At 37.1% G+C, this 14,280-nt stretch overlaps 1 protein-coding gene and 1 long non-coding RNA gene across 2 annotated transcripts; one reads left to right on the forward strand and one right to left on the reverse strand.

Moving 5' to 3' along the window:
* Positions 1–5,559: 5,559 nt before the first annotated feature.
* On the reverse strand, positions 5,560–6,677 carry LOC106790078. Its single transcript, XR_001382051.1, has 2 exons — positions 6,429–6,677; positions 5,560–5,866 (listed from the first exon to the last, which is right to left on the reverse strand). It is a non-coding gene; the product is annotated as an uncharacterized LOC106790078 (long non-coding RNA).
* Positions 6,678–6,809: 132 nt separating this feature from the next.
* Positions 6,810–11,985, forward strand: LOC106790077. Its single transcript, XM_014754753.1, has 5 exons — positions 6,810–8,049; positions 8,358–8,488; positions 8,740–8,980; positions 9,196–10,006; positions 10,103–11,985. The coding sequence occupies exons 1-5, from the start codon at positions 7,242–7,244 to the stop codon at positions 11,421–11,423; spliced, it is 3,312 nt and encodes a 1,103-aa protein (XP_014610239.1). The 5' UTR covers positions 6,810–7,241; the 3' UTR covers positions 11,424–11,985.
* The last annotated feature ends 2,295 nt before the right edge of the window (positions 11,986–14,280 follow it).

Consider the following 14,280-nt stretch of genomic DNA (forward strand, 5'->3'; position numbering starts at 1 on the left):
TTCAAGTACCTACCTATTTTAGAATCACTGTTAAGTATTCTATTATTACTAATGATATTTCAAATAATAGAACAACCCCTCAACCCCCAAGCTCTTCACCTAACCCCACCTTTCACAAAAATTAATGTCTATTGTTATTTCACAGACTTCGTTTCATTTAAAAAACGAGGTCAGATCAATTAAGTTAATTACTTTCGTATGACACATAAAATATATATATATATATATATTTCTTTTTTCTGGATTAACAGAAGTATTAATTGAAAAGATAATCGATGTAACAAATTAATTACATACCAGGACAATATTCTTTATCATTTATCTTTTGTTAAATGGTTAATTTCGAAAATGACTATAGAATAATGCTATAAAACGATTTCAATCTCTTATACTCATTTATTCACGAAGTAATCTTGGAAATATGATTGGATCAACAAGAAATTGTCAAAAACGAGTCAACGTCAGATATAAAGTAGTCATCAATTTTTCTATTCTTTTATTTACTTTCTATATGTCTTTTATCTAAATATAATACCTTATATTTTGAAATTAATTTAGAGTAAATTACAAACTCTGGACAAATATTATATACTGACATTATTCGAAATCATCGTCATCATAATCATCGTCATGTTATAATGTCATAATCTCGGAAATATGATTGGATCAACAAAAAATTGTCAAAAGCGAGTCAACATTGGATATAAAGTCGTCATCAATTTTTCTATTCTTTTATTTATTTTCTATATGTCTTTTACCTATCTAAATTTAATACCTTATATTTTAAAAGTAATTTAGTAAATTACAAACTCTGAACAAATATTATATACCGTCGTTATGCATTCGGAATCATCGTCGTCGTAGTAGTCGTAATGTTTTTTTATTTCTCTCTCTCTCTCTCTCTTTCTCGTTTTCATTCTGGTTCTGTTCTTATACTGTTTTTTTTTTTTTTTTTTTTTTGTTTTTTTTTTCTTTTGAGAGTAGCATTCGCAAGTACGGGTGGATTACACGCATCCCGCAGGGACTTTGGAGATACGACAAAAAGCTTCGGAGGGCCCAGGGAGACCGTGTACCGAGTGAAGAAGACGATAAAAGCCGATGTTCCTCATACACGTGACGGCTTAATAATTACGCGGGTGGCCCGCGAGAATCTGTTTTACATGCTGCTGCATAATAACTATGATTTTCTCTCTTTCTCTCTCTCTTTCACACACTATGTTTCTTTCTCTCTTAATTTTGTTCTCTTCCTTTTCTTTTTGTCTCTCGTACAGACTTGCGTGCTCCAATTCTCTACGGAAAGGGTGGAGATGTGCGAGGATCTCTCGCGTCAAAAAGCTCACTGCACGAGAAATGAAACCTGCAATCACCGTCCGAGAAAAACGCGATACTTTCACCGATCGTTATTTCCTTCTCTTTCTTTCTTTCTTTCTTTCTTTATTTCTTTCTTCCACACCTTATTGTTCTACCTTTTGCACGTGTTTCATTCGTATTCGTACGAATCTACATAACGAGAGATTATATGCACCTTTTTTTTTTTTCTTTATAAATATAATATACACGTATACGTAACCCACATGGTAATTGCATTTAAGCTCAGTCATTTTCAGGATGCCAATCATTTAGATTTTTAACACCTCGACTGACAAGACTTATATTAAATATTTTTAAATATATATATATATATATATATATATAGAATTCATTTTTATACATAAGTATATATTTTCGTAGAAAAATATTGTTAGTTATTGTTATAAAAATAATATAAGAACGAAGTAGGATTTCTCAAATATTTTCATTTACAAATTTACATTCTCACGTGGTGTCCGATAACGTTGAATCTTTCGTGACCCATAGCGATTTTTTTGACTATTATATACTTACAAGTTTTCCCCCTGTTATTCGAATACCCCTATCATATTCACGTCAACGTTATTATTACCAATCGCAAATCATCAATCGTTAAAATAGTATTACACGAAAGTTCAAGATTTTTTTTCGTTAGTACGTCCAAACCGGAAGAATTCGAAGAAGAAACATACAATTTCTTATTTACAACTAACTGTAACCAATCTCATGAGAAAGAAGAAGGATTCAGCAAGTAGAGTTTGTTTCTCTCGAACCAGTTTAATGCATATATACACATATACATATATCTGTAACTCTCCGATAGAGAATAAGAAAAAGAAGAAAAAGAAGAAGAAGAAGAGAACGTATAAAGCCGTCGATGCACATGGATTTATGCCAAGTTCTCCCTCCTCCTCCTCCACCTCTTTACTCGACTACGTCTATACTTGTTTTCTTTCTCTCATTTTCTCACAGACACTTCGTACGCGAACGCAGATGCGTCACGCACGCGAGAATCGAATGCAAGCGAGCTACGTAATCCTTTCTGGCTACTAATAGCAGCTAGGAATCGTGAATTCAATTGCTCCTGAATTGATGCAGCAGCGGCGGCAAGCAACCTCGACTGAGATAGAAGAAAAAGAGAGAGAGAGAATGAGATATAAAGTATTTAAGTGAAATAAAGATAGAAAGAAAAAGAGAGAGAGAGAGAGAGAGAGAGAGAGAGAGAGAGACACGCGAGTCGAGTCCGTCGAATGCATCACCAAGCACGTACGTTTAATCGTAGGTGAAAGAAGAAGGTGGTCCCTGGTGTACCGTTTCTTATGGGTGCATCCGTTTGAAGGAGAGAGAGAGAGAGAGGGAGAGAAAGATTGAACGAGTGTCGACAGGATTTTATAGAGGAACAAAAGATTGCAAGAAAACCGACGGACGTCGGTTAGGGCTGATCTTCTTCAAACGTTTTTAAACGATGACTATATACGGGTGTGCATAAGTTTGAAATGTTTCATTTTATCTCCGCGTCAATAATTTATCTTTTTTTTTTTCTTTTGGCAAATATATTTGTATCATATCTTCTATCTCAATTAGTGTGTACGATATTATATTATTATATATTATAATAACTATATAAGTGATCGCAGATTTGAAATAAGAAGGAAAAATTGCAAATTTTTACTGAAGAAATATAAGTTAGTTTATTCAATTCAGGCAGTGTCATAATTCCACGTTCATCAAATTTCTGATCGTTCCTATCAAAAAGCTGAATTATATGTGATTTGTCTATCGACAAAATCCTCAATCACTTAGTTGCCACAATCTAATAAATAATATATATTTATATAATATATAATATATTTAATACAAGAGTATATACGATATTATATATATATTATTATCACAATTATATACGATATTTTTTGTTTTTCCTTTACGTCAAAATACCTTGTGCGAATCTAATTGATAAAAATTACATTTGATTTTAGCAAGATAGAAAGAAAGAAAGAGAGAGAGAGAGTTAAAGAGAATTCATACGAAATAAAAATAATTTGCAATATGAAATAGTTTAGTGAAACGGCATTAATACAAATGACCGTTAAAAATCGATTAGATTGGGAAGATTTCTCTTGGTAGGAGATTCCAAGCATCATCCAACACAAGTCGACGTCGTTCGGTCGTTTGATCGAGCATGGAAGATACCAAACAGGCGGCGGTGGTATTACCAAGCACCAAGCAGCAAGTGGATGCCGATCCTTCTGCCCGTTCCTATACTCGTTGTACGAATGCGGAGAAGCGTAACCATAATCTTGCCGCGTCATGTGGATGGTGTGCGACCCGGTACGCGTAGAAGACCATCAAGAACCGAAGAGAGAATAATGGATTCGCGAGACTGAGCGATAATGGTCGTATAACGAGGTACAGCATGGTTAGAAACCTCTCTAGTTCCTATTCTTACTTTCCATATAACAGCCGATGTGGATGAACAAAAAAGAAAAACAGAAAAAAAAAACAAATTTATGTAAACGAGCTTTCCTCGATCAAACATACGGTGGTGTCCTTCTATTTCAAATTATATTTGAAGTTATACTTTTTTTGACGTGTTTCGGAAAAAGTAATGAGAGTGAATTTTACGGATGCGACCGAAAAATCGACACCACGAAGTTGTCGCGATATTTATACGATTGCGCGGGCAACGCGATTTTAAATTTACGGCATGAAGTTACATACGGTGGTGTTCTTCTATTCCAAATCATTTTTCAAGTTATACTTTTTTTGGCGTGTTTCGGAAAAAGTAATGAGAGTGAATTTTACGGATGTGACTGAAAAATCAACACCACGAAATTGTCGCGATATTTATACGATTGCGCTGGCAAATTGAAGTTATTTTTGAGGTTATATTCGTTTTGGTACGCTAAAGAAGTATAACTTCTTACGTGCGTACATAAGTACAAACACCAGTTTTTTTTTCTTTTTTTTTCAACATTCGTATATATAAGGTGACAGTAATTAAATTGTTCGGAATTATTAATATTTTGTTTTAAATAGACAAGAATAATAATAATAATAATAATAATAGTAATCGTGTTGAACGATTTGAACTTTGGAAAAAGCACATATTTCGCGTGCCATACCATACCATTCCCTTTTTGCGGTGTAGAATAAGTTGGGCGAAAGAAAAAAATATATTGCCGCACCCCCAAACCAACGTAGGCACACGTTGCCTGGTGTAAGATGACACCACAAGTTCTAAGTCTTTTCAGTTCCAGACGAGTATACCGCCCACCAAGAGACAAACGGGACATCCCTCATTCAACGAAACTCCGTTAAACAGAGTCTCTCAAGATACATTCGTATATATATACAATTTTTATTAATTTGTTAAACGGGACGTTTTGTAGATTGAGGAAAAAAAATAAAAAACAAAAAGAAAGATATGATATTTAGATGAGCCAAATTGGTTGTTACGACCAACTCACTTTCTGGCATCTTACCAAAAGTCTGCGAAGTTCTCGTGAAAATAAACGACGTGGTGGGTGGGCGGGGCGGGGGGGGAAAGGGGCAGGAAAGAAGTCGTAGATCGGAATACAATATGGAATAATATCAATGGAAGATATTTTTTGGGAGGGTTGGCGGAGGGGTGGGTGGTTGAAAGAAATGTTTTTGAGAACCTCTGCTGGGTAGAGTCGCAGGAGGAACCGCGACGAGGCGCCACGGGGATGTCGCCGGACGAGTTGTCCTCTTGTCTTCCAGCCACTCCCATTTTCAGCTACCGAGTTACTGCCACTCTGTCAATCCGGTACGACTCGAACGAGAAAAGGAAGTACCAAGCGGCGACTCTGACAGCGTATGACTTCTCGGAACCGTTCTCTTTTACCGGGAGAAAGAAAATCTGGCCAAAGGCGAAGAAGAGTAGTAGTCGGTCGGTCGTCTTCTTCATCGTACGAGTCTTACACGAGAAAGCTCACGGCCATATGAACGTCTTGCAATAAATTATTATTAATTGCAAACGCTACCGGTTTCAGCTTACCTTTCAGGATACACTAAACGTTTTGCCGCTAGGGTATTAGACCAAGACCTTTTCTAACGATCTTACAATAACATTTTAGAAAATAGAAATAAGAAAATCTAATTCCGATAATATATTCTTTTCTATTAGAGATATGAATAACATTAAGAAATGGAGAGGTTACACGTTTAGATTACTTTCATAGATTAAAAATGGATATTTATTCGATTCTCGATATTGCTAAGCCTTCACATTACACAATATTTTCATAAATAAAAAACTAGCCAACAAAGGGCTCTAGAATATTGATCAATATTGCAAACTATTGCTCCGATCTTTCATGGTACAATCTGAAAGGCTTTATTCCTTTAAGCCGCTTAAAGACCGTCTCTCACGGCATCTCATTTGAATAAGACAAATGAAGACATCTCTAAGGTGGACGGCGATGGAACGATGATGCTGATACAGGAGATTGGCTCCGTGGCGGATCACCTACGGCGTACCTCAGCGATACATCTACAACAAACCAACCAACGACTGCACACCGATTGATTACGATCGTTATCAAGACAATAGCTAACACGAGCTTACACTAACGACACGCCGAGTTAACTTCAGAATCTTACGATTACGATCGTAGTATGCCGACGACTAACAAGATCGAATTTTTTCATTTTGCCGGATGAAAACTGATCCACTCGGTCGTCGTTACACCCACGCGAGTCAAACGCGTAAATTTTTCATCGGCCGTCTCGACGGATTGAAAAATCTTCGAAATGTTTGACCTCTTGAATGAATCTTATAAAACGTGCATGCATGCATACATACATATATATATAGAAAGGCAGAGATATCAATAGATCAATTTTCATCAAAACATTATAGAAACTGAGATTGAATTTTAAAGTCGGATAGGAAACTTTTGCTAGCACTTTATTATATAATATATAACTCTGTCACATATCATATAGAAATATCGAAGACAAGTTTGAAGACCACGAGGAAAAGCTTTTACATTTCATAAATATTTCATCATAATCATAATATATAACGTTGAACACATTCGATATAAGTTTACCTAAGACATTTGGGATAGAGTTGATATCCTCGTGGCAGTCTGTCGAGTCGTCGTCTCTTAGATGAGATCACCACTAGCTAGTAGAAGAGGTTAGCAGTCGCTCGAAAAGGGGGTTGTATTTTCCACCCCTTGCGTTGCATACTCCTATCGTGCCATCTGCTGGAAGTTCCAGGAAACCTGGGAGATGTATTGAACAGGCAGAATGCGCGTGGAAAGATGCGCGAATATTCGTGAATTCCCGGCACAGCACAGGAGCGCAGTTCTCGCGCAATAAAGTAAAAAAGGGGGAATACGGGGGGGTGGGTGGTGGTGGAAAGGAGAGGGTGGAAGCGAGAGAGGAAACCGGGCAAGCGTCCTAATCCTCTCGGACGGCGAACAGAGGCAGACTCGATTAATAGTCGTGCTCGTGAGAGAATCGACGAACAGCAGAGCCAGCAAGCGTCCTTGGTGTCTTGGGGAGTTGCGCGGGAGCTTGAAAACCCATCGCTGGATTGTTTGAACTCGAACGCGTCTGACGCGAAACGTCGAAGTAGATGGAACGAATAATAATCCTCTTCGCGTCGTCGAACTTACGTTTCGACATCGAGTGAGAAACTGGTATAAACCGGGACGAATATTATTGTCATGTGAGGAATACGTATCTTTATACAAAACAAAATAAAACAAAGAAACAGACGGGGTTGTAAATCAAGTCGTTTTCGTTCGGTTCGGTTCGGTTTGGTTTTTGTATCGCTGATAAAAGTGTTAAACGCGAGGACACGTATAAAAGAAGACTTTCTTTGATTCCCAGATCGAATAAAAGGGAACACAAGTATGAAGCCGAGCGCTATTATCCTGTTGTTGTTCTTGTGCCTGCAATTTCTAGCCTCGGAGTCTAAATTACGTCAACAGGCAACGACCGTCGAGGCGACGGACGACGACGACGACGATTGGGACGACGACGATGACGATGATGACGATGACGACGATGACGACGATGACGAAAGTTATCATCCGAAACCTGAGATCGATGACGACGGCCGTATCTATAAGAATCCAAGAAATTCACCGTCCGCTATGTGCCCACGAGATCAGGACCAAGCTGATCTATTGGGTCAAAAGTGCCTGAGAAAATGTTCTACCGACGAGGATTGTAAAAGTAAGAAGAAGAAATGTAGATGCGACGGTGCATGTGGTATGTCATGCATCAAACCTGACAGAGAATGTCCACCGTTAAACAATATCGAAAACGGTGTTTTGACCATAACCGAACGATATTTCGGTGGTCGGGCAAATTACAATTGCGATCCAGATTTCTTCACTGTTGGATTGTCCGAAAGGACTTGCCGTGCCGATGGACATTGGTCTGGTTCTACGCCGTCCTGTAAGAAGGATCAAAGTTCCTTCTGTTCGCAACCGCCCAAAATAAAAAATGCTAGACACAATGCATTGATCGAACAAACTACTTACGATCTCGACAGCATGGTCCAATATTATTGTAATCATGGATATGTCACAACCGGTGCACGGAAAGCTAAATGTCTAATGATGAATGGTATCGCCAGTTGGTACGGTCCCGATATCACCTGCGAACCACAAAACTGTGGTCCGCCGGCGGACATCGCCAATGGATGGCACGCTGGTACGTTTCATTTCCATATAGATTTCCATTTAAATTAAATGTCAAAGATATAGTTTTTTCTTTTTTTCATTTTATCCATTTTCTTCAAACATATGGGTTTTCATTGAAATAATCAATTATTTTGATATTTTGTCTATATATCGAATATCATCGAAATTGAACATGTTCTTATACACGCTTTCGTAATATCAATCTTGATTTGCTAACGAATAAGAAATTCTTTCAATTAATTTATCTAATTTTTTAACGTATTTTCATTGTTACGTTTCCAACATAGATAATCTTTTATTCATACATATTTTCTTAAGGTGAATGTTACACGTATGATTGTCGCGTGTCCTATCACTGTGCAAACGAATACGAATTGATTGGTCGTGCTGAAAAAATATGTTTGGCGGATGGTACATGGATGCCTAAAGAGTCACCGCAATGCGTTCAAGTAAGAGATACGAAAATTCGTCGTTTCTTTATTAACCCTTCTCACTTTAATTATATTATAACATGCGTTTAGGTCAACTTTAAAGAAATTATTTGAATTCGAACTTATATAGTCATTTCATTAATATAAATGTCGAGTAAAATGATACGGCAAAAAAAATGTTGGAGTGATAAGAGTTAAAGTAATTGGATCGTAGCGTGGAGTATTATCAGAGTCAAACAAAAAAACAAACCAAAATGTAACATTTCTAGGTAACTTCCGTACAGTGTCCTAAACCAGAGAATCCCGAAAATGGAAAAGCTGTCTTTACTTCCTACGCTTATAACTCGATAGTCTCTTACGAGTGTAAATACGGTTATACTGTTGTGGGAGCGGCAACCAGACGTTGCGGAGCAGATAGAAAATGGGCAGGAAAAACGCCCACCTGTCAAGAGATTAATTGCGGTTCGCCGGGGGTTCTTTATAACGGTTGGATAGAAAATATCGAAGCAGGTGAGTCGAATATATCCACTATATACACACATATATGCTAGGTTATATCGGTACGCTCGGTTAAAGCGTTTCTTCATCGTTGAACCGTGTCCCGTGGTAACACAAATGTTCGCTGGACCATTCGATCTATCTATCTTTAAATAAAAACAAAATTCGACGATTATATTTTTATGATAATGCGATTAACGTAGAATATACGTCGATGATATTGACAGGTACTGGATTAGGTGCAAGCATAATCTTCCGTTGCAACGATCACATGAAACTAGAAGGTAACGCATCTTCCGTCTGCCAAGCGGAAGGAAAGTGGCGTTATCCTTTGCCACAATGTTTGGCTCCTTGCGTCGTACCACAAATCGAGAATGGACATATAACTGTTGCCAGTCACGAGAAGGATCATATTAATAATGTCACAGTTGTAGAACACGGCGAAAGATTGTTGGTATCTTGCGTTAAAAATTACGAATTCGCAGCTAATAGTACGCCAGTTGTGTGTAACAATGGGACTTGGTCAATAGTACCGAGTTGTTCGCCAGCCAGGTGCAAGCGAATGCCAAAGTCACCCAAAAACGGGATGGTCATAGCTCCTAAGACGGATCACGGTATGAAAGCTGTTTTTAAATGCAAGGATGGTTTTGAATTGGTTGGAGGTGGCCCTTTAAACGCATCCATTTCTGTCGAATGTCAATATGGAAATTGGACTGGCGACATACCTCACTGCGTTCAAGTGTTTTGTCCGTTCCCTGGTTTCATTGAGAATGGAAAAGTATTTCTAGTCGGCAACATGGGGGTTTACGATTATCGGCCTTACGTTCGAAAGGTTGTTAATAATAAACAAATTATGTACGACTGTGACAAGGGTTATGTTCTCGATGAAGGGCCTAACGGTGCTACATGCATCGGTGGAAATTGGAGTCCTAAAGAATTACCCAAATGTATTCCTGGACAGCATCCCAGATTGAGGTGGAGTAGACGTCGAAGATCGATAGCCGATGCCACCGAGGAAGACATTGCTGCTAATTACAAGTAAGATTATTCTTATAATTATTCATCAATTATCTCTCTCTCGTATCTATTAATAATTATTTAAAAAAAAACCATTGTATTATCTCATTTTCACAGGAAATTTATCGAGTTTTTCAGGAAGGTCGGTAAAAAATTGTTGCATTTGGAATCGATAAAGGCGCGCGATCACGAAAAACGTCCAGGAGGTTTCAATGGATCGTCCAAAGAAAACGAAGATAATAGTAATTCAACGGGATCCGTGCAATGGAAAAAACAACATTCTAATCACGGTAACGGAACGTGGAATCGCGACGAAAAGATCGTTGATTTCTTACGAATGGTTTATAAAAAATTAGAACGCATGGATGCGAGACAAGCGAGCAATAATATTACGAATGGTAGCAGCATGCACGAATTATTAAACGCTATGAGTAAAAATTTCTTCCACGTTGATTTGACGGAATCGAGGAAGAACGGATCCGGTAAGGGTAGATCGGTTTTCGAAATAAGAAATCAAAGAGAGTTTATAAGACTGAAAAGAGAATTCGAAAGAATAATGAGATTTTATAATAAATCTATACGATGGAACGAGAAACAGAATCGCAAAGAGTCGAGAAAAAAGAACGGCCAAACTCACGGTGATAAGAATAAAAAATCAAAGGATAAGAAAAAACGTAAGAAAAATTATTACAAAGGTTTTTACGATTTTGTTAACAGTTACGTGTCGGAAAAATTATCTATGTTGGAGGCACGCAACGCGACTGAGGAATTAATCAAAAAAATGAAGATCGATAAGTTCACCGTTAGAAATGGTACCGCGTTTACCGTTGGCGAGATGTACGCATTTTTCAAACATATCATAGAAAATAAATTAAATACCACGGAAGAAATGTCAATAACTGAAACAACGACGTTCCTAGCGCCAACGTCGGATATTGATTTTAACGATACAACCGTGGTAACAACATCCACTACGTCCACCAAAGACAATCTGGTATTGAATAATGAGATTCCGGTTAAGGAAGGTGCACCGAAGCATCGTAGCAAACGCATTAGAAACGCATCGGAAGATTCGAATGTTACTCGTCAAAAAAGGAAGCTTTTATCTTTGACTAACGTGTCGTCGTCGGGTCTTCAAACGAGATCTAAGATCAAAGAAGATGATGAAACTTTAAAGGATGCGGACGGATTGAACAACAACGCTCAGGGATTTACATTGAACGAACTGGAAGCTCAACAGCAAAGCCGTGCTAAGAGATTTCTCAAAGCATCCGAGCTAGATAATCAAATATTCTTAAAGAACTTGTATCTGAACGCTTACGAAAAAGGATATCGTGCGAATGTTAAACGTTCGATAGAATTTAACGATAATACGAAAAATAGTTGGTCGGGTTCGAGAAGGCGCAAGGGTAATCTCGATATTTATGAGATCAAGTGATGAAGTTACAAGTGTTGTGATATATTATTAACGGGAATTTATTCAAATCATTTACCGATATCAATCGAATTTTAGGCGAAGTATACACACACATATGCATACATACACACACACACACACTCATACATACTCACACACAATTATACGGTATATTAGCTGTATTAATCGTCGTCCCTCGTCGTCGGCGCGCACTGTAACGCGCGTCACGCTTTTTCTTTTTTCTCAAATGAGGAAGGGAAGGAAAATCGAAGAGAATAGAAAAGAAATGAAAAAAAAAAAAAAAAAAACAAAAAAAAACAAAATGGATAGAGAAAAGGAAGAGAAAAGAAAAGACAAAAAAAATTATCTCTTAAGATATTCAATAAAATCTTTTTCCATGCCACAGTCAGTCCCCCCGTTCGCTCTTTAAAGGCCAATATGCCGAGTTATAGGTTTCTGTGTGTCTAATCTAAGAAATACGCATAGTAGGAAAACCATTTGTAGATGTGTATCAACGTGTCATTGTACACTTAGGGCATTGACGAGGAAAAAAAAAAGAAAATTCGATTGAAAGCATAAAAAAGAAAGGAAAAGAAAAGAAAAGAAAAGGAAAAAAAAAACGAAAAAAAAAAAAAAAAAAAGAAGAATTTCAGGAGTCAAATTTTACAATTAGAAAACGTATTTCACTTCTTCTAAATAATATTCTCAAACTCTTTCTCTTAATCTCCGTAGATTACACAAGAACCCATCCCCACCCCTGTCCCCCCGCCCTTATAGTATGAATTTATAAATAAGTCCGATAAATCTCCTTTTTTCCGACTAAAACGATGACTAAAATGAATTTATGAAATAGCGCAAGATCACGATACTCATGATTTTTGTATTTCGTGCGTTTTAAAAGGCCGCATTATTATTCGATGTACCTTGTAATACGCAAATTATAAAAATTAATAAGAGAATGAGCGTTAAATCAAAGAGATGTCCCTTCATAGTTAAATGTAAGAAAAAAAAAAAAAATATTAGTTCGAAGACAGCATGAGCCGTAAGAAGAAGAAGAAGAAGAAGCAGAAGGAACAAGAAGAAGGAACAAGTCGAAGTTGAATTTGTTCGTTCTGTTTTTATCTTATTGAAAAATCATTTAATTAAGTGGGTTGGTAAAAGAGGTGGAAAGGTGGGGAGGGGGAGGAAAAGGAGGATTGAGAGGGAGGGATATCCTTTAAGATCGATCGGCCAGGTAACGGTGATTACGCGGACAACACCTTGGGTTAATTAAGTCTCGAAAAAATCGTCTTTGGTTGTAGTGGTGAGGTATTCCTGGGGAAAGGGAATGGGATGGGATGGGGTGGAAGGGAAGGACAGAGCTCTGTTGAAACTGTGCGTAACACGGGACACGGTTGGTAGAAGAGTAGACGTGATTCTGGACCACCTGTCAATATCCTGCTTCCCATTAATTACAGTGCAATTATAATTCATGAATGCTCGCGAGACCTTGTACGATTTTATCTGCGACAACGTGCTCGTTAACACGTCCACGGTGTGAACCAAACTCATACAAAAGATTTAAGCTCGATTAATCCGAAACAAGACGCGTGTATTCGATTATGATCGTTCGAATCGTTTTAGATAAAGATTATTCTTGAGAAAGTTAATAACTTTCGAGTAAAATCTCGTTGTTGTCGTTGTAATCGTATAGCGATTAGATTATTTATACGATTTTAATAATATTAGTTAATCAATCGAATCAACGTTTTAAAAACGAATAATTTTATCGTCAATTTATCCGATTCGTTTTACAATAACAATATATAATATTATGGATATATACCGAAATGCGTAAAATTAAATTAAAAAAAAAAAAAAAGAAGAAGAAAAAAAAAGAGCTAGATAGGAAGCACGCGTTAAATTTTAATTTCAGCAATAAGCTAATTACACGAGGTCGAGCTATTTAACATCAAAGTGTGGGACACCGTGTGCAAATCGATAAGTGTACACGGGGCAACGTACCTCTTATCCAACCATGAACATCGGAAAGTGTCTCTCCTCTTCGTGTGCGCGTTTGCGTTCAAACGAAAAAGTAAAAAAGAAAATAGAAAATAGAAAAAAAAGAGTAGAGAAAAAAAAAGTAAAATGTGATAGTTGTTGCATGCACCACTAATTCGTTTAGTCTCGAGAGAACATGTGCGAGTTAGAAGAAAGAGAAAGAGAGAGGAAAATTAGAGAGAGGAAAATGAGAGAGTGAGAGAGAGAGAGAATTTTCTCTCTGTTGCGGTAAGCATTATTCCAGTTCATACGACGATGATTATGCGGTCAGTTGATACCAGTCGCTAAATGAGCTAATCGCGAGAGAGTTCATGGTAAACACCGAGAGCCGCCTACTTCGTGTTCCTCGTCTATTAGAACCCTGTTACGTGCCGTGCCGTCTTCTATGCAAATGAATCTACGAAAGTATGTTAATAATCTCTAAACAAACGCGTAAAATATAAGACATACCGACGTTAAACTTTTAGTATCGTCCTAGCTAATAAGAACTATTTAAAATACCTCTTCTACTACGTATACATTTATTTATTCTACTTTCTAATATATCAGAATCACGCGTACGAGGTATATATTATTATAATAATAAATAAATAAATAATAATAATAATAATAATAAAGAGAGAATTATTTGAAAAGATTATCTCGTTTCAATTATAGAAAAATAGATAAAATGTTAAATAAAATTACAATATAATATATTTTCCTCGCGATAAATAGGAAAATTAATTGAAAAAGAAAAATGTTAACGAATGGTTGAATATAAAACTGCAATGACATAATCGGCAAAGATCACATAATCATCATAGTCATAGAAGTTGTTTGAAAGTTAAAAGCAGGA

The sequence above is a fragment of the Polistes canadensis genome, unplaced genomic scaffold, assembly GCF_001313835.1.
Source record: "Polistes canadensis isolate GaletaPanama2010 unplaced genomic scaffold, ASM131383v1 scaffold_213, whole genome shotgun sequence".
Lineage (NCBI taxonomy): Eukaryota > Metazoa > Arthropoda > Insecta > Hymenoptera > Vespidae > Polistes > Polistes canadensis.

Excerpts from the sequence above, each read along its gene's own strand:
- LOC106790077 (XM_014754753.1), top strand. The coding sequence starts at position 7,242 with ATGAAGCCGAGCGCTATTATCCTGTTGTTGTTCTTGTGCCTGCAATTT. Across the intron at positions 8,050-8,357 it reads CGCCAATGGATGGCACGCTG|GTGAATGTTACACGTATGAT; the intron begins GTACGTTTCATT and ends TATTTTCTTAAG. Across the intron at positions 10,007-10,102 it reads GACATTGCTGCTAATTACAA|GAAATTTATCGAGTTTTTCA; the intron begins GTAAGATTATTC and ends TCATTTTCACAG.